The 27,904-nt window shown below is 41.9% G+C and overlaps 1 protein-coding gene across 6 annotated transcripts in view; it reads right to left on the minus strand.

The window, feature by feature from the left end:
* The window catches only part of GSDME (gasdermin E), a 49,664-nt gene that overhangs the window by 6,143 nt on the left and 15,617 nt on the right, over window positions 1-27,904 (minus strand). For all 6 annotated transcript variants that reach the window (XM_075586789.1, XM_075586793.1, XM_075586790.1 and 3 more), the window contains exons 4-8: window positions 11,077-11,248; window positions 9,247-9,367; window positions 4,382-4,570; window positions 1,704-1,831; window positions 913-1,108 (exon numbers count right to left, since the gene is read on the minus strand). In XM_075586789.1, coding sequence (XP_075442904.1) covers window positions 913-1,108; window positions 1,704-1,831; window positions 4,382-4,570; window positions 9,247-9,367; window positions 11,077-11,248 — 806 coding nt within the window. The remainder of the gene's footprint in view (window positions 1-912; window positions 1,109-1,703; window positions 1,832-4,381; window positions 4,571-9,246; window positions 9,368-11,076; window positions 11,249-27,904) is intronic.

The raw sequence follows: 27,904 nt of genomic DNA on the forward strand, positions 1-27,904 counted from the left end.
TGCTGAAGCAAAATGAGCCGTTGGTGGCCCTGGAGGACTGGAGTTGGCTAATCCTGTTCGCAAAGATCAATATGGCAGAGCCCACCAGCTGCTTTTTCTGGCTCTTCTGTTTTGTATCTTATCCGGTTCAGTAGATACACCTGTAGCTTTCTGTTTTCTGCAAGTGCAACCGGTTACCAAAAAAATCTGATTGATCTGTGTAGGAAGGGCTGTAAAGGTGCTCTGTGGTTTTATCTTTCATATGAAAGTATTATTTTACTGTACAGTAAATACTACGATAATTAGCTAATTGAGCAATCCCATTTCTCAACATATTTTGAAGTTAAATAAAGTAAAAGTGCTCAGCCCTGCAACACTCCCAGTTCCATTTTCACAGTTTGTCTTGAAATTGCATTATTTCAGCAATTCACACTGATACTGCCACAGGGGCCTGCAACACATTACTTTGCTGTGGCAACCAATATTTCACCTACAAAACCTACTCGTACTAAAAAAGCTCTCAGTGAAATGGACTGTACCCTGTAAGTAGGAAAATATCCTACCGATTGTCATTAGATTTTTGATCAATGTTTATTATCCCTTACGTTTGCCATACAGATTTTTTTTCAAAGTCACATTTCAGGAAAATATCTGCATGGAGAAAGACATCTCACTGCTGACTAATATCGCAGACAAAATACAGTAGTTGCCCTGTGGGATATACAGTAAACATAAAGCAGAAGTGGGTTTTTTTCTGTGCATGGAGTGGTTTAGACACCAATTAACATCCTGCCAACTTCAGCAGAAAAGAACATATAAAAATGGTTTGTGACTTAATCCAAAACGTTGGGCTGCAAAACAAAAAAAAAAACATTTTGTAAATCAGCTATTTAGCAGGGGGCTTACAGTACAGGACAATTTGCGGTCATTTACCATCCAGAGCGCTGGTGAGAAAGTGTAAGGCCACGAGAAGATCCGTTATAGCTTGATGTTTCTGATCGAGAAGCTTTTCATTTTCCATGTGATATCCGATAAGATGCAGAATGTCCTGTGCTCTCCTTTTCTGAGGAGGCTTTAACTCATCCAAGACTGTCAGATGGGGCTTGTGTGCTGAGCAGATCTCTTCTAACTACCAGAGGCAAGAGTGAAAAATAATCATGTACTGATCATTAGTCTGTGCCGAGGGGAGGGGGGAGTCTTACATCTAAGCTCGGTGTACAGATACGTCTCTGCTTGACAGAGCAGAAGAGTAAAATTAGCTATTTTTTTACATAGAACGAAAGCAATGATAACTGGGAAGGCATTCATTATGCCCCTGAGCAAGTTAAAGCAACATTAGAGTCTATAACATAAAATTCTATTTTGTTGGTCCTGTTATCAAACTCAAGTAAAAATGTGTAATCTCTGCACTATATTCCTATGCAGATAGTGAGACTTGTGATTTCAAGTGCTAAGTACAAACCAAATTTATAGATAACTATTCTGGTTTCAAGTCTTGCAGGCCCCCCTAGGTGCAAATGAGTTACCATTGTTGGGGGTGCTTATACAGTAGTAGGGGGGAGTGCGGGGGGTTATTTTGGTAGTGTTACTTGCATTGCCCATATTCTAGATGTGTGCTGCATGGAGAGCCACAGAGCTATCACACTTTATAGCTTAGGAGACCATTATCTGCTAAGCATGTTTCATTTCAGTTGCCTGGGATATTCAAGGTTGAGTGCTCTTACCACATTTTGTAGCTGAGCAACGGTTTGCCCATCAAATAAGATTTCACATAGTAGTTCATACAAATGTAGACGCTGGACTTCAGGTAGCTTCTCCCACGCTGAAAAATGTTTCTTAAGCTCCAGTATATCTTTCAAAGGGAAAGGAAAAACGGTTATTGATTTATACCCAAATCCATCACCCATAAGTGTTTTTAAATATTTTTGTAATCCGTTTGTAAACATGGGCAGCTCTGACTCGGGACAAGTTTGATTTTCTTCTGGCTACTCCCTTTTGTCTGATATCACCAGTGTTCAAAAAGAGTTTGCACAGGCAAAACTTATTTCTCCCTTGCTTTTCTTGGCTCTCTGATATGGACGGCAGGGATATGGGTAGAGAAAACACTTGATTGACAAACACTCCCATTCAAAGTCCCCCAATGGGGGAAAAAATAAATCGGCCTCATCTTTGATTTAGGCAGGTTTAGATTTGTTTTGAAAAAAGTCAACACGATTTTCTAAATCTTTGCAAAAGGTTGTTTTCTGGACAGCATCAGGAAAGTGTCTCGTGTAATAACACCCCTTAGTAGTGATGGGCGAACCAGTCAAAATCCGTTCCCCAGACCGTTTAGACCAAATCCGTCCTCCGCCACCAAAATCAGTGCCTGGATTGGCTACTAAAAAAGACGAGTGGATTCATTCAAATCTATCAATGAACACAATTCAGATGGATTTTTAAGACTCTGAACTCTCATTGAATCTGAAATATGACACCCAATTGTTAAAATATCCGCAAGATAGTGACTCAATTTAGTAGAGACACCCGGCTGGGAGATATGCTAATTATTGGCCAGTAATGCCCCGATCTTCAGGTATTCTTACTTAATTATTGCTACTATTAATAAAGAAAAATACAGGGCAATATGAAATAAGATCTGGGGTACTGCCTTGGCCTTAACTCAAAAAGACATCCATGCATTTAATGGAGGTGTAATTAATTCAAATTTGAATTATTAAGTGACATCAGGGGCCCAATACATTAGCGTTCCCTCAAGCATTGAGGAGGTTAACAATGCAAGAATGTAGATTTCATCCACAACATAGACTCTCTTTTTGCAGAATGGGAAGTAAACCCTTGTTAAATGAATGCCTGCCTGTAGTTTGTTTTTCCAAAGTACGCTGGTTACCATTCCAGCTGAATGCCTGGTACTGTACAAAGCGTTTTTTAGCCTGTAAATATGATGTGCTGATCAAAAAAGATTTCTAAAAGCTGTGAAAGGGGATGTAGGACTATTTCCACCGTCCCTAAATGTATGCCAGGTTTAATTGGTTTTAAGCAGGAATTCCATTCCCTTATTTAGATCAATTCTCCATTAACCAATTTGAGTTAAAGGGTCAATGCTAATGGCAGTGACATGTATGTGGGGTTATTGATTTGGGTACAAAAGGCATCAAACACCAAGCTGAGACTTGGGAGGGTTTGGTTTCCTCTGGCTGCTTTCTTGTGTCTGTTTAACAAGAGTTTGCCCAAGGTAAAGCTTCCCTCTCTTCCTCTGCCCTTATCTTGATTGGCTCTCTGATAATAACAGGGGGGGTTAGGGGCAGCAGCAGATTCCAAGATCCGCCGCCCCTAAGCACATACATGTGGCGGCCGTCTCCTTGCTGCCGCCCTCCTCCCAAATCGCAGTGTCACCAACACAGAGTGCCATGGTAATGCGACGTCATGACGCTATGGCAACGAGGCGCCTTGTCACATCGGTGACATTGTGGCGTCATTTGGGTGCTACAATTCGGGAGGAGGGCAGCAGCAAGGAGGCGGCCTTCCCATCAGGTCTGTTAGGCCTGGGAGCGCGGCAAATGTATATGGGAGCAGACATTTTTGCCGCCCTAGGGCAGGGCCTAACAGGCCTAATGGGAAATCTGCCACTGGATAGGGTCATTGACAACCTCATTCCCCCCCCCCCCCCACTCCCCAATTCAAGTGCCCCATAGAAATGCAATTTGTAAAAAATAAATTTCCTGAGATACAAAGCAGCCAACATATTTGCTTTTAGCATGGTTAGATTATTTTAAAGTGTCAATCCCATGTAGCAGGTAAAAAAAGAACCGCACACAACATAGAAACGTTCAAAGTACTTCAATCTTTCCAACTACAGTATCTTTAGAAATGATAAAATAAGCATAAAGTAAGCATACTCAAGCTTCATCACACTGATGTAGGTTTAAAAAAAATATTCATAAAAAAGATACACTTTTGTACAGTCATTGATTTTTATAAACAGGACATTCTGCTTTTATTGTACTTGTTTATTAAGAGCCCCCCTTCTATACACACACACACACACACACACACACACACACACTGCATCCCTCCCTATATACACGCACACACACACACACACACCAGCTCCCCTCAATACACAGAAACGCACACACACACCTGTGCAGAGATCTCTGCAGGCAGGGAGGGGGAGGAGTCAGTGCCGGGCAGCTGCCTCTTATCTAATCATCTCTCCTGTCTGAGAGCTGCTATGACAAGTGAAAGCTGATTGATTGGAAATGAAAACTTGGCAAGTTACCGAATACAGAAGAATTTACAATGCATCTGATCTCAGACGCACTATTAGAGAGGGTTGGGGTTTCGCAGAATTTCCAAATCAACCAAAAAAAAGGGTTGGAACCCACCGGTTTAGATGATATACCTTGCTTTAAGAAACACAATGAGACATTACTAGGAACAACTTTTCTATCCACAGACATGTGTCCGACACCGTCCACAACATCCCAGTGGTACACCGATGGCGTGTCATAAAGACGTGGCGCGGGATGCCGATTCCGTTCTGCGGTCTCTTTTTCAAATCCGCCTTGTTTTTCAGGCAACAAACAGAATTCTAATGAGAAAAAACCATTAATAAAAATTAACAAGAGTCAATATTATGTAACCCTCCCTGCCCGGCTTCCTGGGGAGATTACATCAGTGTGATTTGTATATGGTTACTCCGCATGGATTACCTTGAGTCAGGGTTCTGGAATTCAGGCAGCTTGGCCATGAGGCCACATCAGAAGTGCTCGTAAGAAAATCCAAAAATCGGAAGATTGACTCTCCTGGGAATCTGAGATTCCCATTTTGCTGAAGTGTTTCTTCAGGGTGAGCTTCCTTATATATTTTTTGTAAATCCAGATATAAATCAAAATCCTCAGGAGAAGATGAAGGACAAAATGTCAGACCTTTCCCCAACAAACTCATATGGTGAGATGTGAGTTGTTTGTCTGACAGATTGTACATCCCATTGGACGTCAAGATATCCAGGTCTGGGAAAACCTTCTGGAGAGAGGACTTTCTCCCTCCTTGTTCTCCTCGTCTTGATAACTTATTTTTCGCCTTGTGGGTGTTTCCTGGAAATGAAGGGGAGGGATGATCTGTCCTCCATTCCAGATTTTTTGTTCTCGGGACCCAACGATCCTGAAATTTGGGCTCCTTCCTTCTAGCCCATCTCAAGCGTTGGCTCCAGAGAACAAGACTCTAGGGCTAAAAATCTATTAAACACAGATATCTCATTTTTCGTTGCAGTATCCCTCTGTGGTTTTGTACCTGTGTTAGCAACAGCAAAGTTCTTACTATTTGAAGAGGATTTAGAATACAGTAAGTATTCTTGCCTATAGAGTTCTTAGTCAGGGCATTGCTGATTCATGGAGAAACGTCCTGGGACCTTTCTCCATTCATTAGCACCCCTTGGTGACTTAGCATTGGTATCAAACCTGACTTTATTTTGTAATTGACCTATAATTTGTTTTTTCTTGTTTCTGAATATTGATGTGTCTATTGATCTCCCATTCCCTATGGCGATTCAACAAATACTCTACTTTATCTCAAACTTTTTGTTCTTAATATTCATAATATGAGTTTCATATATACTGTACTATACTATACTATACTATACTATACTATACTATACCATACATTCTGCATCAGTCTGTATGGAAGTGGCAGTTCCCAAACAGGCCAAAAGTACTGGATCATGTAAGAAATACCTACCAGGATATCCACTGGGGCCTAGATTAAATCGGATTAATACGAATTATGATCCCGAAGCAACAAGGGGGGCCAGGTCCCACACCTATGTAGAGCAACTAAGCAACTCCATTCGGGTGTTAAGAACGAGCACTGATTCATGCATGTCCGATATAAAATACAGTGCAACGTTGTCACTATGTGTATGAGTGGCCCCTCTGTTTGGGAACACAAATAAATGACGACAGTTGTACTGCTACCTCAAGGGCCAGCCGCCTGAATCCAGCACCCTGAGTCAAGGTAAACCATGTTGAGCTGTCAACCTTTGCACCACGATGTAAGCTCCCATGGAACCGAACAGGGCGGGTTACAACATACTTATTTGTTTACAGCATTGAAACTGGCAGGTACCCTGGTGACGAATCACATTATATTTTTGCTCCGGGACCCCCCAGTTCCCGAGGTACGTACCACTTTAGTTTACGGTATTCTCCTTCCCTCTTGGGAATTCAATACAGCGGCAAAATCTCAAGGGCCAACAGTAAACCGCAATGCCACCTGCTGCCGGCTTCCTATTGGACGGCCGTGTAAATGTCCATGGAGAACACCAGTAACTAAACTGGTAAGTATTTCGGAAACTTAAATGTGTTTCAATGCCGTAAAAAAAATATATATATATAATAATAATAATAAATCTTTAATCAGTGTATGTATTGGCGAAAAGCAGGCTATACCCCAAACATTTATTCTCGTTTCTTTTTTTTGTTCTTACAATTCTTTTAAAATTTAAAAAAAACTGCTTATAAAGCATTTTATATGAACATTTAAAAAAACCAGTAGAACAGGGAGCAGCCATTCTGCAATTTTAGTGATGGTGCAGGAAGTTCCAGGTACAATAGAGATCAATGTAATTTAACATTACGTTTAACTCTCCATAGAGTGCTGCCAGATAATTAAGATGCATTGCATCTTCCTGCCAAAATGCTTAGAACACTGGTAATCTATCACTGCTAAAGAAAGTCAGTCAGTCTTAAATGAAGACTTTATATTAAAATCACACCTTTTTAAACATCCTGCTGTTACCAATTGGTCCCTGTCACACTCAACGTTATAAATAACAACAAGGAATGTGACAGCAGAGACGCAGTGCTACAGTATGATAATAGCAGCTCACAGAGCAAAAACTAGGGACTCCATTGCCTGGCATCATTATCTGATTTTATTGATACAGTATGTAGGCTTTTCATGATACATTAAGCACACACAGTTATTACCTTACATGAAAAGATTTCAATTATAGTTTTTTTTAAATTTTTAATTAGGGTATAGCCTGCTTTTAAAGTGCAATACTGTATAAGTGGTGACAGAATTCTAGAACGCAGAAGAGCATCATCTCTCTTTGCAGAAAGGGTGATGGTGTAATTCCAGGTTTAGAAATGCTGCGTACAGTACAATTATACTCAACCCCTCATTTTATACTGTACAGTGACAGGTATAGAAGCTGGAAATATTACATTTCACATTTTACTGTGTAGCCCACTTGAGCAGAGTAGCGGTGTCTCTTTCCCAACACTCTTGTCAATATCTGTGTGCAGAGAATTTATTTTTCGTGTATAGTATTGACATTTGACCCCCTTCATTTTCCTCCGGGTCTGCAGCATGGAAAGGGTCTGGCAATTGGTACTTGTACAGATAACGCAACACTACAAAACACACTATCATTATAGAACGTAGAATCCTTATTTTGGGTAGTAAGGAAGAGAAGGTGTTCATGGTTTGCCTTTTCTTTTCAGGCGACTTAAAATTGTAGATTTTATTTAATAGGATCTAGTTAAAAACGCTTTTGGCAGGCAAATGGGACCACTAACCATTCTGCAAAAGAGACTTATCTGGAAGTCCTTTATTGGTAGCTAAGGCAGGATGGCTGGGAATGCAAATCAAGTGATGCAAGCTGCTTTTTTCACTTGCAGGGAAAATGACAGAGGAATTCCCTAATGGTTTAGTGGGAGATGTGTCCATCATCTTGATGATACCCTCACTAAAACACAAAGTAGAGTATATGGGAGAAAAATAGAGGCCATATAATATGCATACTATCAGCAACCTCTTCCTCATCTAACACGAAGACACAGGAGGCATCTTGGAGGAACATTAGTGCTTTAAAAAATAAATGTGTGTGTGTGTGTGTGCGTGTGTGTGTGTGTGTGTGCCGATCACGTCCATTTTAAAGTGAAATTTCTTTGTCTTTTGTCACAGAAACTGTATTTGTGATGGTGATGTTTTTAATTAATAATCAAAACACATTCAGTGCCAAAACGCAAAGAAGTTTGACTAAGAACGCGTGTTTTAGATATTTGCACTTCTATATTTATAGTAACTGTGAATTCCGTGTGTGTGTGTTATTGTCTGTTCCTGCCCTCCCCTTTCTCTCCTGACCTTCTCTCTCCTCCCCTCGGCGGAGGTGCGAACACGGGGGGGGTCTGTCTGAGTCTCTTCTCCCCCCTCTCCCCCCCCCCCCCACCCCCCTGTCCGAGTCCCCCGCCCAGAGCAGCCTTCACTCTCTCCCCCAGCGGAGCTGCGTCCTACTGATGGCGCCTTCTTTCGGAGCCAGCCCCCCCCCCCTGGCAGAGGTAAACAGGGGTGTTTGGCAGCTCACTGGGATGCATCGTATTGGGAAGGGATTGAAAGGTACTGTCTGTGGTATGTGTAAAAAGTAAGAATGTCAATGCTGCAGCAATGTCCACGTGGATGTAAATCGGGGCTGAACAGTTAGTAGAAAGTTCTGATTTGTTGTAAATGTTTGCCCTCTTTCCTGGAAGCTTTTATTCGCTCAAACAGGCAGGCAGCCTGGGCTATAATAAGATGGCAGCTACGCAGCTTGTGGGACCACGGCGAGTGATGCACGGATATATTCGTAACAGCATCCCCTGCTCCAGCGTGGCCAAACATGGATGTGGCTATTTTCTACTCCTGCTGGTGGAAGCTGGCAACACTGATGTTGCCGACGGGCTCTTCCGCCAGCAGTGACCTCACTTCCGTCACCACTGACTTCCGTCTCCATCAACTCCATTCGCTGCCACTGAATTTTACTCATGTGGTAGGTGTTGCTAAAGAAGTTTCCCTTCAAAAATGTATAAGAATGTAAACAGTCTCAAGAGCGGCTTGCACAATATATATTGTTTAAGAGGTGGAAAATCTCTACATCACCTCAAAACAATACAGGTTTGTCAGCTACCTGTCCCTACTTACTGTGGTGACTATGGGTTATATGAATTTTAAATGCACAAATAGGACCGCAATATCTACATTGGCAATATTCATTTCAATACATTTGTTACAAAAACACAGTCTGTACAACATGTTGGTAGTTGTACACAGTATGAGTCACAACAAGTATGAGTACAAAGTACCAACAAGATTTCTTCATGGATGTCAATGTGTACAGAGATGTTAAATCCTCACTCGTGTGTACGGCAACTTACCAGGTGACATTACTCTCGTTGATCTTTTGAAAAGGTATAAAAATAATAAAGAAACGTGCGACATTTTACTCACCAAAGTGACCATCGCGTTTTACGTACAGTTCCACAACACCGTAAGCAATAGCAGTTGGAGGAGGGATTTCCAGCACGGTGTTTTCGTCTTTAATGAAGTTTCCATTTTCACTAACTGACACCTGAGAGAAATTGTTGAGTTTTGATGATTTCTTTTTATTCTGTTCAGTGACATTAAAGCAGCAAAACATGTGAACTCTTACAGGGTTTAAAAAAATAATAATATTAGTTCTGTAGTATTAAATACAGTATATAAAAAAATTATTTATTGAACTCTTAACGCCATTTTAATGAGTTTTAATATACTAAACATTCTTTGATTTCTATAGCAGTTTTTAACCCACTTCCCAAGCAGTGCAAGATCTTTGCAACACTTTCCTATTTTTTGACAATTTGTTGCCAATATTCCCAGCCGTAAACTGTACCAATAAAGGTTACCTTAGTAATATATGGATACATTGTAGCTGCTGAGTTACACTGACTGAAGGATTGATTTAAAAGGAAAGGCAGCCATTTTGTTAGGGACACCATCAGGATTTTTACAGAATTATAACAGGAGCAACAAACGATTGTCACATGCTTTACATATAAAAATAATAAGAAAAAAATATAGGAGGAAAGTAGTATTGTTGCTTTAAATATACAGTATATATGTAAAGCCAAAAGCATACATCCCAAATCTACACAACTTCTAAAAGGCAAAATTCTCCGGAGCGGAATCATGTTAAGTTCAGCTCCGGGACCCCCTACTTCTGAAGATACTTACCCGTGAATTAGGTGCTGGTAGCTTCTCTCCTTAGCTACCACAGATCACAATATGTCCTCTGTTCAGGAATCTCAGGCCCTGCGGGCCAATAGGAAGCCGTGACATCATCAACGTGGCTTCCTATTGGCGCATGTGACACGGGAGTTTCACTGTGTGTATGTGTGTTGGGGGGCTGTAGTGTCTGTGTAGAAGGGAGGGAGGGGCTGTAGTGGTATGTGTGAGGGTGGGTGTATAGAGGGAGGTTGCAGAGTGTGTGTGTGTATATATAGAGGGAGGTTGCAGAGCGTGTGTGTGTATAGAGGGAGGTTGCAGAGCGTGTGTGTGTATAAAGGGGGGTTGCAGAGCGTGTGTGTGTGTGTGTGTGGCTTTAGTGTATTTACAATTTGTGTACAGTAAAATAACAAGAAAATGTAGAATATCATGTTCATAAAAACCTACATAAAACTAAACAAAAATGCCTATATTATTTATGGGGGGGGGGAGCCTACATTTGGCCTATAATAGTAATATTCCCCTCAGAACAGGGCATTTCTGGCCAATAAAATTAGCTTTAGAAAATGTAACCCCCTCTATTACTATAATTTTGATATTTTTTTCTTATATAGCTCTGCAGCATACGTAGCTCTGTACACAGATTTTTACAGGCATGAGTTCTTGTTCTGTAGAGTCTAATTTTAGGTGCCTAGAGCACACGGAGATGAACCGGACGCTGGAGTTCAAAGTGGAGTCTCCCACTTACAGTAACTCAATAGAGAAGCCACACAGGTACAGTATTAGTTGCAGCCCAAACATTTTTGCTCTGTATTTATTCCAAGTGTGTGCCCTCTCCATTGACTTACTATATACTAGCTACAATGACCCAGGTTTGAAACACAGGACCCGAGGTAGCACAGAGCACCCGGGTAACTAAAGAATGGTTGTGAGTTCTGGCGTGCCACTATAAACCCCTCTCGTTGATTACAGAGCAGTGACATTATGAATGAGCGGTTTTATCAGTGTAACCAGTTATTCTTGGTACATACATTGAGTTAGTGATCGCTCTGCATGATTGGATCGCCTCCTTACCTTCACCATTTTGGCTTTGATGCCAATTTTACCGCCGTACTTTTCTCCTGTTTGAGTGTGCTCTGCAATTACACATTTTTGTGTGGTCACGATCTTTTCTTTCAGGATACAGAGTACATCATTTTTTCTCTCGTGCAGCTGTTGTATAAATGGATGGTCCAAGTTTATCGCCCTTTAAATAAAGAGGGGGAACAATATTTATGAAAAAAAAAATGTTCTTTATGAAGACAAGCCCTTTGCTTGCAGAGGAGACCACAGCATGTTGCTACATCACGTATTATTATTCATGCAGTGGCTGGTTAGTACCGATGTAGCCAACATTATTGCAGCCCATGGCACTCTGCAGCAGGACATACACAACACATGGCACTCTGCAGCAGGACATACACAACACATGGCACTCTGCAGCAGGACATACACAACACATGGCACTCTGCAGCAGGACATACACAACACATGGCACTCTGCAGCAGGACATACACAACACATGACTGGGACAAGTGGCTTGCAAGGGGCGAGGCTATTGTGTTATTTAACCTGCGGACTGTGTCATGGGTTAAAGAGCGTTGGCTACATATGTACTGTAGGTCACATTTGATTCCAATACATGTTACAATATTACTGTTTGTCATTAAGAACAGTATTATTTATTTCATATTAGGCCTTTATAAGTGCAACCAGAGCAGCCCTAGCTGTGAAAAGCAGCCCAAGATTCAAAGTGGCCCAGTTTTAAGTGGCATGGTCGAGTTTAACAGGGAGTTCAGCAGGAGGGAAACAAGGGGACTACAGAACACCTACGGACCCTCAATCCTGGATGTGAACTATGCTGGAAAGGTGGACATTTTCTATCCCAGAACACACATCTCAGCACTAAACTACTGCTGCCATGATGCTGCTACTATTTATATTTGCTCTGACCTCGCTTCTTTTCAAAGTACACATTTCTTTCTATTAGCCCCATGTCTCCAACTCTATTCATATATCTCCATCTTCTTTACCCCTCAATAAAAAACACCCACACAAATCCTCTATTCACACTCTCTATCTACTCCTTCCTGCTGCTGGGGATCTCCCCTAAGCCTGAAGCCAGACATACACACCTGATCTCACCTACGCCTCCCTGCCATCTCTTCCCCTGTAAATGGTGTTAACCTTTTCATTTAACACCCATCTACAGCACTTATTCCCTCACCTGCTGTCTCTGTAAGTTTCCCCTCAAACCTCTTAGATTGTAAGCTCTTCGGGGCAGGGATTTCCTTTCCCCTTGTCTGATTTTTGCTGCACTTATTGTATTTTTAAAATTCCCTGTACTGTATTCTTTGTGAAGTGCTGAGTACACTTTTGGCGCTATATAAATAAAGACATACAATACAATATAATAAATGTGTCAGACTTTTGTATACATTTTGGCACTCTGTATTAGATCCCATTTTACTCTTTTGAAGAACAAAAATGTAATAGCATTTTCAGGTTTCATGGTACAATTTTGTTGTGTTTGATGTTCATATTGTATTGCCAGCAGCTTCTGAAAATTACTAAAAAGCAAAAAAAAAGTGCCCCCACTGGTGGCAGATGGGATGCACTACACCAGACAAAAATGATCACAATCGCTTGAATTTGGTATGAACTCCAAACCGTTTGTGGCGTTTCTTTTAGGCTTTCCTCAAGAAAAGATTTAGACTGGAAGTTATGATTGGTCTTTAAATAGTCTGAAGAACATATGTGATACAAAAACATCAAGATACACATCTTATACAAATTATTTTAAAAGCACTTAACATAGTACAGTATTACACAAAGAAACTCCATTTACATTCTCCATTGAGACCATATTTATGGAATGCACATAACTCCTGCATCCAATATATCTCCTGGTGTCACCGCTTTTTAGATCTATAAGAGGTTAAAAGATTGCATGGGACACTTCTTCACATGTTCTTACTACTTCAGGGCCAATTGAGCAGCAGAACCTTTAAGAATGAGTTTGTTTTTGTACTAACATGAATTAGGAGGGGGCTGTGAATTACAATGGTATGATTCAGTGGGCCAATCGAGTGCTACTTACAAAGACCGGCCTTTATATCCCTTAACTAAAAGGAATGCTCTGCAATGAACTACAATCGCACAAGGGCGTAATGCGTATTTTTTTCTCTCCATTATTGTGTAGGACGAACAGAATGATCACTGCTAAATCTATTGTGAACCCAAACCAGAGTGATCAACAGTCCAGTCTGTGTTTGTGCTCTGTTTGCACTGTACTCCTGAAAATGGAATAATGGAGATTTAAAAAAAAAAAAAATAAGTAAATGAATTCTTTCACGACTGCTACACAACAAGCAAGTTATTCATTAGAGACAAATGTTAAACACTATGATTTGCAGCCACTGGATGAAAAGCCGATTTAAGCATACTTGCATAATAATAATAATAATACAGTAATATGCAGCACATAGAATTTGGCAGGCACAATGTTTCCCTGTGTAGAGAAGATGGTGGAAGCAGCACTTGTAGGTAGTCTTGTATATATAGATACAGGAACGCGTTTCCTTGTCCCAAAGATCTTAATCTATTTTTCGTTCCCGAGGCACATGGCGATAACGTGATTTACACAATAGAGATGACACAGACATGCATTAGTATAGCATTGGGCCCTTAAACTTTTTTTTTTTTTTTTTACTTTAACAATTTTTTTTTTTGAGAAATAAAAATCCTGCATTAGAGAATGTATATTATTTAAACACTATAACAAGAGAAACTTCATTATATCATAATAATTTTACATGACACCTTTGAGAAGATATTTTAGTAGTGCCACAGCATAACAATGACATACTGTAGTTGTTACAGAAGAAATTAAGTCTTGTAAAAAGTCTACCTTAACACTAAAATGTGTATTTTAAAATTGGTGTAAGGTGAACAGTGTCTATGTCACTTTAACAAATCATAAAAAGACTTGCCCAGTTAAATGGATAACAGTGTAATAAAGGGATATCACTATCTCAATGGTCATAGGTAGGCTGAGGTAGGTTAAGAAAACTTTGCCATTATAATTTGTGATCAGTGAATTTGTTCTCATTATGCCTTGTAGGTTAAATCTTTCTTAGTAATCTATGTTAAAACAACTAAAAGGACAATGCTTCTATGTCCCTAGATCCAGAGAAGGTCTTCAATAGGGTAGAATAGTCCTATCTTTCTTCCACAGTCATGGCCTTTGGTATAAGGGGGAATTTTCAAAATCCCCCCCCCAACCCCCCTACCCCCCTACAAAAACATTTTGTCACCCACGCCGCCTCGCCACTATTTACAAAGAGCCCTTACCAGCACGCCACACACTGCTGCCATCACCCGTCAGGGTTTCAAATTAAGGTTTAAAGTCAGTTTAAAGTCAGGGTTTAATCAAAAGCTTCTGATGACAACGGCAGTCTGCAATAATTAAAAACAATGCAGATTATTCCATTGACAAACTGCCCCCGACGGTTACATAACATGCGCTGACTTACGCCGCCGCCGATAATTTTAGTTCGCCATGCTACTGCCACGAATTTTCTGGTGACGCACAACTCTAGGGCTAAAATGTAGGGAAGGGAAGAGAAAATGATGGATTTTGGACGAATGTTTTCAGCTATGCAAAAAATAAAACTAGGAGGCAAGGCCGACCCCATTGGACCTGTTCTGCAATTAAAATGGATTCTCCCAAAAATCTTATATCTGTTCAGAACTCTCCACATTCAGGTCAGACGACAGGATTTAGAGGTATACAGGAGCGAAGAGGTGCGCTCTACACTGGTTAATAGTGAACCGTGTGAATATATTCTTAAATTCTTAATGAAATTCAAGTGAATAAATCAATAAGTGAAACACAAACTCTAAATGTGTAAATCAATATACGTGATAATTCACTAGTGCATACAATGTAATGCAATATTTGTGAAAAACAAGTGAAAACAGTGAAAAGGATCTGAAAATAAATAATAACAATATATTCATGTACTCGAAACCCTGGAACAAGTTATGTTTCAAATATCCTCCACAGTCAATATCAAAAAGAAGCAGGGGAGCGGGGGATGCATCACCAAAGGAGAAAAAGAGAACTGACAGTATTGCAGGGTAAATTGGACTTGGAGATAGGCGAAACCTCCAATGTTGATACTCACAAATTTAAGGAGTAAAAAGGGTATATCCCAAAACGGTAGCAAACGTGGGTGGATGTGCACTCGATCCAGCAGGACCCAGGGAAAGAAGGACCAGGATTGTACTTAAAATCAATTCATCAATGAAATAGACCACCTGAAATGAAGGCTTACATCAGGGTAGTCTGTTTAAAACATTGTACGATAACAAGAAGATACCACCGTGACTCCCGGGTGTTGGGCGAGTCGTGCTCTCACCCACTCCAAGTCTCCACCACATCCGCTGTCGTCACTTCTGGGTTCCAAGTTCCGGTAGCCCGATGACGCGGATGGTGCTTCTTCCAGCACCGGTCCTCCGTTCTGAGCTTCGCTGCTGCACCAGATGTCGGACTCAGCACGTGTCGCTGTAGTATAACTCCTGACAAAGCGATACTACAGCAAAACGCGCTGAGATTTATTTGGAATAATCACAAACCCAGAATGTCTTGATCTTAGTCGCAAAGGCAGCCTCGCAATTCCTAGCGTCTCTGAATATTACAGAGCTGCACAGATTGCCCCTCTAGCACTCTAACCCAAACTCTGTCCGCTGGGTGAGCATTGAAAATCAGTTTACCAAGCCATGCCCTTTGGACTACTTAATGTGGATTCTAAGTAAACTTAGGGTATTTAATGAGATTATCCTCTTATCTACTTTCTTATCACTTAAGATTTGGGATTCTACTGGATGGATAAAAGGCCTGAGGTCTCCTAACACCACTATGGTACTCCTATTCAACAACCTTATATTTGACCTTGGGTTACTAGGTAAAGATTTGGAATGGTGGCTCACTAATGACATTAGAAGACTTAAGGATATACAGATGCAGCAGCCATTATTCGAACATTTCACGCGGTGTACACCTCGGAATACCCATGTCATGGCGCATGATTTCTTCCAACCGTACCGCGTGTTGACTCGTTTTTATCGAGTGTAGAAAATTGCATTTTAGTGTTCTGGTTTTTAAATACTTCCAAATTGACACAGTAGCACAGTAACTGTACATATTACAATTCATTCATTTCTGCCACGGATACGCGAAGAATTGCACCCAAAGAAATCGGGATCCATGAAATTCAAACAAATCAACCGCGGGAAACACAGGCGTGAATACCGCGTGGAATACAGCAGAGCACACGAAAACGGCCCCGTGAAATGTTCGAATAACGGCCGCTGCAGCGGGTATTACAAGACGGACTGATCAGACCATTCGCTTTCCTGAAAGAATTTTTTTTAAATCCAACTCTGAAATTTACAGTATTTCTCCATATCAGGCATTTCACTCAAAATTCTTTCCCAAAAGGTTTAGCGTATTCTAGTACATACTTTGAATTCATTTGCAGAGGGCGGCAATGTCGCGAGTTCCCCACCAGCAGGGGAATCCTCGCGAGCCGGTCCCGGTCCCCACTGGCGGCACAGCTGACTACACGCTGTCGCGCGTCAGCCGCTGGAGACACCAGAGAATGGTGTTTTTTTGCTTTGACGCGTGACGTGTGTGGCTGTGAGCCAATGGGGAGGGGAGGCTTCGGGAGGAAGAGAGCCTTCGGGGAGCGGGGAGGAGTGTGGAGTGAAAGCAGGTGAGTGCCTGTCTGTGTGTGTGTCTGAGTGCGTGCCTGTCTGTGTGTGTATGTGTCTGAGTGCGTGAGTGCCTGTCTGTGTGTGTGTGTGCCCGAGTGCCTGCCTCTGTCTGTGTGTGTGTGTGTGTGTGTGTGTATGAGTGCGTGAGTGCCTGCCTGTGTGTGCGCGCGTGTGTGTGTATGAGTGCGTGAGTGCCTGCCTGTGTGTGTGTGTGTGCGCGTGTATGAATGAGTGCCTGCGTGTGTGTGTTTAAACTTACCTTCCAGCTCCAGCCCGAGTCCGTGGAGGGAGGGGGGGGGAGAGTAGCGGGTCCCTCCGCTCAAGCCACGCCCCCCCTCCCTGTCAAACCTCCCACCTCCCGCCCACCTCCCGATCAAACCTCCCACCTCCCGCCCACCTCCCGCTCCGGCTCCCGCTCCCTACAGACCGCAGATCGCGGTCTGTGTATCTCAGCGCACCGCCTGTCAGCAGCGCAGGTGCGCTGACTCTGGGAGCGGGGCCTTAGCCTAAGAGCCTTATATTGTTTGCTTATCAGGAACTGTTACCAGAAGCCAAAGAAGCTGACCCATTATGTCAGGCAATGGGAAAATGATTTGGGCAAGCCAACAGACCCAGAGATCTGGAACGACATACAGTATGGGAGGCCACGGCCTCAATTTTCACAGATATTCTAATAAAAAAATAAAATAAAAAAAAAGAATAGTTACAAGTTATTATACCTTTGGTACTTAACCCCTGCTAAACTCAATAAGATATATGGTCAGACATCACCTATGTGCATCAGAGATTGCGGTTAACTCTTCACTTTCTTACATATATGGTGGACATGTCCCATGATTAAGAGGCTCTGGAGACAGATCTATGATATAAGTAGTAACATATTAGGGCTTTCACGGATGCAAGATCCATGGATAGCGCTATGAAAGCAAATCTAGGGTATCCCATATAGAGAGTGTAAACTCATCCATCATATATTTTCAGCCACCAGGTGTAGAATAGCAGCCTCATAGAAAAAAGTAGCACCCTGTCTTCAGATGTTATCAGTAAAATATGGAGATTTTAAATTACAAGAAATTAGCTGCTTGTCTCAAGGATTCCTAGCAGTCTGGGAACCGTGGAAGAGTGCAATGAACATAGCTGATTCAGATACTAGTCTACTCATGATCTAAGTGAACAGGCTACTAGGAGAATATCAAATGCATTACAGGTTTTAATGGGGTATCCTCTGCAAGTATGAGACTATGTACCCCAGATACTTAACTATGAGCCTCCACTTCTTTTCTGGACCAATTCCCCTCCCCCCCTTTATTTTCTGTGCCCCCCCCCCCTTTCGCAATAAAATAAAAAGTTTATATAAAAATTAAAAATAACTAAAAGGAATATGCGCACGTACATGTCATTGAAGAAGAAGCCTGGTCTCCAGTCTAATTATTCTGTGTTCGGTGACCATCTGGGCAAATCAAAAATACTGCAAGTGCCAACAAAAAGTGCATAGTCTTTATAGTGGTGCAAGGTCTAAAAGCATCAAGTGGGGCTTGTATTTACCATGGAAATCAAAAGCTAAAATAATGAAACAAAACACACACACCTGATTTAGCTTAATCTTTTGGCCAAAACATGTTAAGCCTGCAACCATATCAAGGTAAACCCTTTCAGCAGGTACCTATACATATTAGAAGAAAAACATATAGAAATGAACTAAATACTGTGTCAGATTGGGTGTGCATTGGGGCTTTGTTACTGCATTTTTATTGCATATTTGTGGTCACTTTCCCAGTAGTACTCCAGTTGATACAATGAAATACAGTATATAATACTGTGGGACTGGGGTTTAAGCTTGCCAAGATTGTGTATACATGTATGTGTGTATGTATATCTTTTTTTATACAGCTCCATCCATGTACATACTGTAGCGTTTCGCAGCAGTAATACACGTGACAATAACATAACACATACTGTAATGGGAATAAGTGCTTCCGACATGCAAGTAAAAACAGGAAAAGGAGTGCCTGCTCCGAAGAGCTTACAATCTAATACATGATTAAGAGCACACCATTCCGCAGTTATTAACATCAGAAATAGCTGATGCTATAGTGAGCAGTTGCTTGAGGCATATGGCTGATGCCCACACAATGACAACAGACTAATATTTACACTGGGCATATTTCCATTGCTGTAGTGTCCAAACGTGTTATTCATTCACTCTGGTAAACAACCACGCTTCTAAACTGAGCAGAAAAGAACAATTCCTAAAAGGCAATCCTTCATTTTCTTCAGAACATTTAAATCACTATTAAAAATAACCAACTATCCTTAAATGTATTAAAAACAGCATCCCCCCCCCCGCCTAAGAAGCCTATACAAGTTTAACTCATAAATGTTAGTACAGTATCTTTAGCATGTTGTTTTTTGTTGTTGGTTTTTTTCCCCCTCCATTTTACAATGTTCAAAAGCACGCTTTTCTTAAAGCAGCAGTCCAAGCTGCTGTTTCCGCCCCCCCCCCCCTCCCACTTTAATATGTACATCAATACAATCCACACAATGATAGGTAATTAGCCAAGTTGCCGATCGATCAAGATTCGGCTCGGGGGTTCACTAAATGACTGCATCTTTGGTCCTCTTGTCCTGCACTGAACGTTCTGTGGGGAAGATCATGTGTCCAGGCAGTCACTAGATACAATTAGTGCACTGCTAGAGAGAGGGTAGGACTCAAAAAGGGGTGTGCCAGAGCCCGTTTCAGAAGAAGGGAATTGGACTTTGCAAATGGTTGATATAGAAACAAAAAAGGATTCTTACATTATACAGCTGAACCCGCTACAATGCGGATCCGCTTATAACGCAGTGTAATCGTGGCTCCTGTTTGGGGGGGGGAGGGGGTGTGGATGTGCAAACTTTAATAACACATCACGGTATCTTCACCCTATTAGGTGAAGTTTCATTGCATCATAGACGGGCAAAACAAAGTAAATGGATTGGTGTGATTGTAACACTTGTTTACCACAAGGTGGAGTGATACAATTGTATTCTATCTACCTGCATCTCCCACTGTTATAGTGCGTAGATTCAAGCATAAGTGTTAGACACTGGAAAGAAAGAGCCCTAATCGATGCACACTACTCTACTAATGAAAATAAATAAATTTTATTGGAAAGAACTTAACTACAAAAAATAGGACGATTAAAACCTAAATAGGAGCGCTATGATGTAAAGTGAACCTGCCCTGTGTAAGTCATAGTCCTCATACGTATAGTGGTATTAGCCATAGTTATATTCCACGGTCTCAACTAGTGGCTGTCTTAAATGGCCCACAACTTAGTTTAGCTTGCTTATAGATAATTGTTTATATTAATAAGTAAAGGTAAGTTGACTCATGGTAATATATGTGTCATTCTTGTAGCCCAATTCTCAGTGTAAGGAGTAGAAGAAGGCACGTCAGCCGTGCATAAAGTATCACTGCCTATTTAGACCCTTAAGGTTTTCTCAAAGACCCAAGCTTATGCTTGTCTTAGTCCCAAATACAAGGGTTAAGAAACAACCATAACTGCTTGATTGTAACCATAATTGCTTGATTGTAACCAGTATATTGAGTCCTAAAGAAATTTTTCTAAAGATGAACACAGCTTATCAGGTAAGTTCTAGAGCTGGTTAAGTGAGTGCTCAAAGGTCTGTACTCACGATGTGAGTGCTAATAACCATCCAGACCACATGAGATTTCATCTGAGCACTGCCCTGTATGAGTCAAAGCCCCCATGTTTGTAGCGATTTTAGTAATAATCATAATACAGTATTCTGTCTCAACTAGTGGTTGTCTTGCATGGTCCCTGACACACACACTGTCACACAACCTCTGCTGGGGGGTGGGGTGGGGGAAGAGTAGAGAAGGGAGCTGGTTCCTGGCCGGGTGACTCGCACACAGACAGCCGACATCCCAGCTTCTCCAGGCTGCATGAGATCCTCCCCCCTACCCCCTGCTTTCGCAGACTCACCAGCTTCTCCTGCACAACACACAGATCAGCTTCTCCGGGAATGTCCTGCTTTGGGGTGCCACTGCAACGCCCGGTCCAGGGAGAGCTATCCCAACTCTCCCCCTCCGACGGATGTGGAACCCTTGATCTCGGTGGCCATTTTCTTTCTTTCCAGATTGGTTGCTGCTGGGTAATGCAGCCAATCCGGATAGAGGAAATTGCCCACCCCCTCTAGCTGCTGCCCTACTTTTCTCCTGCTCTGGGAGATCAGGGAAATCCAATGGCAAGTTTGACCCTCTCACGGAAGCCCAGGGTGCCATGGAACCCCAGTTGGGAAACGCTGCACTAGACTATAATACACTTTCACTGTCAGTAGAGGAAGTGAAAGGTTTAGGTCAATATTTATTAAGTAGTCTTCTGCCATACCTTTCATGGCTAAAAGAAACCGGACACACTGACTTGATTGGCGTTATTCAAGATGATCATCCGTCGCCCACATTCAATAAATGTCGCTTCAAAAAACGCCTTATCTTCTCATGTTGTCTTTATTTGGCTGAGAAAAATAGTAGCACAACATTTCGGGGGTCAGTATCTCTTCATCAGGTGCACATAGTGAATAGTAACATGGGAGAAAATGAAGGGGCCAATAGGAACCCCTCTGCCTCAAGAGTTGGATGATGACGCCACCCACACTTTGCATAATGTATAAGTCCCATGATTTACATATTACATAAACATAAAATTCAATGAAATGACAAATTCATTCTAATAATAAAAATCAGATACACATTACAATCTCTAATATGATCAGTGATAAATACGCAATAGATACTACTATCATTCAGTATAACATGGTAAATACAGGTAAACCCCGTTATAACGCGCCTCGTTATACCGCGATTCGGTTATAACGCGGTTTTCCCGTGGCTCCCGTTTTTTTTGCACACTGCACACTGCACACACACTGCTCACACTGCACACACTGCTCATTGCTCACACTGCACACACACTGCTCATTGCTCACACTGCACACACACTGCTCATTGCTCACACTGCACATACACTGCTCATTGCTCACACTGCACACACTGACACACTGCTCACACTGCACACACACTGCTCATTGCTCACACTGCACACACTGACACACTGCTCATTGCTCATTGCTCACACTGCACACACTGACACACTGCTCATTGCTCACACTGCACACTGCTCACACACACACACACACACACACACACCCTCCCAATACACATATACATAAATCAGCCTTGCGCTGCGTGCCGGTGGGGGTGGTGCTGCGGTGGACGGGGGTGATGGCTGCGGGAGCCCCCGATGCTGCGGGGGCTGGTGGGATGGCCCGGTGCAGCGCGGGGGGGCAGGTAGGTGGGAGTAGGTTAGCGGTACGGCCCGGGGCGGGGGGTGGGACGTCATTGTGTTGTGGGGGGGTGGCGGGGCCCTGCGCTGCACTGCGCTGCGGCGGAGTGGCAGGACGACCCTGCGCTACGGCGGGGCGAGGGGGCCCGGTCCTGCGAGGGGGGGTGATGGTGCTGGGGGAGGGGAGGTGACGGTGCTGGGGATGGGGGGGTTGGTGCTGCGGGGGTCCAGGCGGCTGATCACCTGTTCCCCGGGCCTCCCTCTCGCGCCGAGCTGATGACTTCCGGCAGACCGGCACTGTCGATAGGGAGACCAGTGCCGGTGCAGTTTTTTTTTTTTTTTAACATATACTGTACTGTATTAAATTAACGGGCACGGCCCTTTGCCCTGGGAGGGAGAGGGAAGGGGCTGGGAGGGAGAGGGAGGGGGTTGGGAGGGAGAGGGAGGGAGGAGGCATGTGGCCCGCATGTAGGGCTTCCGGACACCTCTTCCTTCCTTCCCTCCACACTCCCTCCCGAACAGGCGCGCGGTGGCCATTTTTTTTTAAATTAGCGCGACCCGTTACTAACGCGGTGGTCTCGGGGTGGATCCGAGGACTGCGTTATAACGGGGTTTACCTGTATTAAGGCTAATAGCCATACATCTAATTCCTAACTACACTGACAGAGAACATGTGGGGGAACGAATGTTTATAGTCCACCTCTACAAATTCTTCACAGTGTAGCAATCCTGAAAACGGAATACCATCCCTAATAAAAGTAATGATACTGATCTTATATATAGAGCAAGTAGTCCTACCATATTATGGTTGCAATTCTATAGGGCAGGGGTGCGCAAACTTTGTCTGCGCCCCTCTGCCTGCTCTGCCCCCCCTGCTCGTGCCCCCACCCCATTACCATTTCTCTGGCGTCATCTGACATCATGTTGCCATTTGACCCTACGTTGCCATGGCAGCTGGAGACAAGGTAAGGGACATACAGAGGCCTCGAGCGCTCTCCCGGTATTTAAATTTAAATGTAGTGAGGAAGAGCGTCCGGCCTCTATAAGCGCCGCACCCCCCCAGAAAATGTTGCACCCCCCTGCTATTGGGAATAGACCTAAAGTTCAAAAGACAGTCCCACATTAACCAGCAACATTTAAATCTCTCAGCATGAGATACAATGAAACACTGAACCCCAAAGAGAAAGCTATGATCCAATAGTTGTTCTGTAACAAAAGCTGTGCCAATAAATCACATACTGTAAACTGAAACTTCCAATCGTAATAAGTACTACATATCGTCATACATAACATATCTACTCAACAATTACATCTGAACTAAGTACCTTTCGATAAATGTAATATTTGGCGTTCACATAACTCAATGTGAACAACATCTATGTGATAGTAACAATTACACAATTATTGTACAACAATTTTAATTTTTTAAAGGAAACACCCATGCAGACAGGAAATTGGGGGAATAAGTCTACATTTTTCTTAGAAAAATAAAACTTTTTAAACATCATTTTAAAAATGAGAGAAATTATATTGAGCACAAGCAAAATTGTACTAGTCTTTGATGTGAGCAAATCAATAGACCTAGAGAGCACAGATTATAGGAGGAAGCAAATGTGACTGCTACGTGGTGACAGACCGCTCAGCCAAAAGTATATAATGGCTAGTTGCAAAGGGGAAGGTTAGAATAAACACATTGAAAGTGACCAAGAGGTCACAAAAGATCCCTATAACAATGCACTCGTTGGTCAAAAATAGAAAGGATAGTATATGTAACGAGATACTAATATCCGCGTGGATGGCTGAGCCTTTGTTTGTCTGTGGGTTATCCATTATACCCAGCCATCCACGGGGATATTAGTATCTCGTTACATATACTATCCTTTCTATTTTTGACCAACGAGTGCATTGTTATAGGAAGCAAATGTGAACCAGGAACACAGAAGCAATTACAGCTGTAACTTAGCGGAATTTATTCAAAGTTTGCATGCCCTCCCTAGCTATGTCTGAGGTAGCACTAAATGCGCCTTTTGTACGGGGTCCAGTAAGTTTTCTTAACAGGTATCTGTAATAATTTGGGACTGCCAGGAACCCTAGTGCTGGTGTTTACTGTCCGTGCAGCATTACATACAGTGTTTGCAACCTAGCAATAGCTGTGATGCCTGTCATCTTCATTATCGAAATATGTGCATTAGGGATCCTGGCACACATCCAGCCTGCATCAAGATATATTGCCGACTTATATCCCCAAACCGGAGAAGCTGGGTCACATACTCCAAAGTGACTGTTTTTCATTTACATTTTACCATTCACGGTCATTAAATCCTTTGCCGTTAGTGCTATAGGGCTTTACTAGCACTGAAAAAAGGATAAAATGACAGAGGCAAAAAAAAAGTCTTGTTTGAAGCATCAGTTTCCTGTGCTTGGTTATATATACAGTGTTATTGTTTTGCACTGACAAGTAATAAGGGTCCAGAAAACAGGACCTCTTCAGCCATAACCCCTCGAGCACTAGAGATGCCATCAATGCACTGCTGGCACAAAAGGGGTTAAAACCAAGAGACCCCAATAATGTCTTCTTTCCTTGAACATTAAAAATGTCTTCTGCCAATGTCATACTAGCGATTCAGTGATTGACTACCACAGCCAATACCCATTGTTTTGTGCTTGACCCAGTGGCGTAGCTAGACATGAGTGGGCCCCCGGGCAAATATTTTTTCAGGGCCCCATTAAAAATCAACGTATTCTGTAGATTCAAAATTAAATATACTGCACATAAATATAGATTAAATATAGATTACTCATGTACTCAGCATTTATTTTTAAGTCAGACGTTCCGTTTCCTCACTTTTCGCTCAGCAAACACGCCAATGATGTGATCCATATCGTTTCTTAGAAGACACTCCATCATTCTCAATAGGAGAGTAAACTCAATCCACTTAGTCTTTCCTGTCCCATGATACTTCTCAAATAACCCTTAATAAGTTTTAGTTTGGAAAATGCACGTTCTGCACTTGCAACAGTGACTGGTATCGTTAGAAATAACATGAATACCGTTCAAAGGTCGGGAAAACTGGGCGATAGCGCCGCATTTTAAAATTAGTAGAAGATTGCTAAACTTTCAACTGTAAAGAACGTAGCTAATGCCACTTTTTAAACAAGATCGAAATGAAATCAGCTGAACTGCCAATTGGTCAGTTAGATCTCTACTGTACTTTCCCACTATCTTTTTGGCTCCATTCTCTAATTGTTCATCTGATTCACCAGCAATTGTTTATGATTGTAAAACACTAAAATGTGTCGACAACTTCCTTTAAACCCTTCAAACTTTCAATAAGTTTTTGAACAACAATGTCAAGACATCTATAAAAGACATTAATTCTGAACCTTCTATCAGCATCCAGCCCCAACTCGCCGTCACACTCAAATTAGGCATTTTGTCAAACGTCCGCGAATAATTCTAAATTCCGGTTCAATCCCCCATTTATCATATAAATTTATAGCAGATTGTTTAAATTAGCTAAAGTCATTCCTAAATGATTTTAGCTCCATGTACGCATTCTTGGAGATTTTGCTTGCTTTGGAGAGATCGGCATCTTTTGCTTGTAACATTTTAGATACTGCGTTCAAGTAGTGAAGTATTTTTGATTGTACCACAACAAGAAGTGCAAACTCAAAAGCTTCCAGTATTTTCTTAAGCGACTTTTCTTCATGTATTTCATCGTTAGAATTACTTGTGAGAATGATTTTAGCCAGAGCTTTAAGTATTGCAGAGTATTTGTATCTTATTGCAAGTAGTGAATCGTGTCTTGATGTCCATCTGGTTGGACAGAGTCTTTTTAAGCTATAATTCTTTTCTGGGCTTATGAAAGATTCAAGTAAGGTCCATCTCCTGAAACTTTGTCAAAAATAAACGTAAATTCGCTCCATATTTCTGTAAAACGAGGACATTTCGGGTATGCCAAGAGCCGAATCATTAAGGACAAGATTTAAATTATGTGATGCACGATAAACAAATTGCGCATTTTTCTCCTTACCCCAAATTCTGGCGTGAACTCCAGAATAAACCCCACTCATAACCGCTGCTCCATCGTAGGTTTGCCCTCGACATTTCACTAAATCCAGACCCTTACTATCGATAGAAATAGAACAGGATAATTGTGATGCATCAGAATTGGTCAAAATTCCTCCATGACATGTATAAATAATACTGGATAACATTAGAAAGTCCATGAGTAATATGGCAATTTATCAGGTAAGGGCTAGGAGTCTAGTGGGGTCCACTTGACCTCCACAACTGAAACCCCATAACAGCCCCCCCTAGTAACCAATAAGAAATAAACAGAGGCACCGGTAACCATATGAATATATGTGGGGGCACTAGGGCCCTTTACCTTAGTGCTTGCAGGACTTCTAGATATCCAGGGCGTGCAGTTCATCCAGGTGAGTAGCCAGCAAGAGGAGAGGTGAAGATGTGTAGCACTGCCGCAGTTTCCAACTCCCAGTGAGACCGGAAAAAATGATAAGGTAAGCACTCAAATGAGCAACAGGTCAGGTTTTATTGCAGGGTGGTGCAGCAAAAAGGACAGCAGAGCAACACGAACGCACCTACGCGTTTCGTGCACTAGGCACTTTATCAAGTGTAAAGAACCCTTTCCTGATGGCAAAATCATCTTTCTTCCAATCTCAAGGGATGACACGGTGTCATTTGTACTATCCTAGGGATGAATAGTTTCCTCAAAAATTACTTTGATTAACCATGAATAGATTTATCAATTGTTACATGCCCTTTTAGACGTCTTTTCTAATGTAAACAAATCAAATTTAGCTAGACATTCCTCAGAGCTTCAACCGCCTTTATACATTTGGTGGCTCTTCTCTGCAGTTTTTTCCAGGGTCCTAATGTCTTTATAATGGTGTTAATTGTCCTTTTATGTTGGGTTTCTTACAGATTGAGTGGTGCCCAAAACTGTACTCTAGTAAGACACCTTGAATACAAAGGATTTATACATTGACAATTATTCTGTCTTCCTTTCCATACACAAAACGTTTTATTCATGATAATATCCTATTAGACTTTGCAGCTACTGCCTGACATTGAGCCCTATTGCTAAAAATAATGCTGTCTACAAACATTTTTCCCATCAAGAATTGACCTTATTTTGTTCCATTTAATGTCTTACATTTATCTGTATTAAATCTCATCTGCCATTTACCTGCCCAAAAGTCCAGTCTGTCCAAGTATTTCTGTAAAGAAATTGCATCCTGCTCTAATTTTACTACCTTACATACAGTATAGTAACTGTGATAGCCAAGATGGAAATGTGTGCTCTATATGACAAACTCCAGGTCATTAATACACAAATGAAGAAGCAGTGGTCCCAGTACTGATCCATGAGTTACTCCATTTACAACTTTAGTCTAAATCTGAAAATATTTCATTTATGACAACTCTCTGCTATCTATCCTTCAATTAGTTTTCAAAGCATGTGATAATATTGTCACCCAGACCACTTTTCTGGTTTGTATACAAACCTTGTGTGACACCATATCAAAAGCCTTTGGAAAATCTAAGTAGACTAAATTCCTACTTGCTTACACACAGAAACTAATAAAGAAACTAGCCAAGCTAACGTAAACCGTCTTTGTAAGAATCTCACACAAAACATGGGACATTGTGAAGTGTTTTGGAGATGTATAGGCAGATTACATACATGGGGCAAACAGATTTGCTCATGTTA

This window comes from Ascaphus truei, chromosome 2 (genome assembly GCF_040206685.1).
Source record: "Ascaphus truei isolate aAscTru1 chromosome 2, aAscTru1.hap1, whole genome shotgun sequence".
Lineage (NCBI taxonomy): Eukaryota > Metazoa > Chordata > Amphibia > Anura > Ascaphidae > Ascaphus > Ascaphus truei.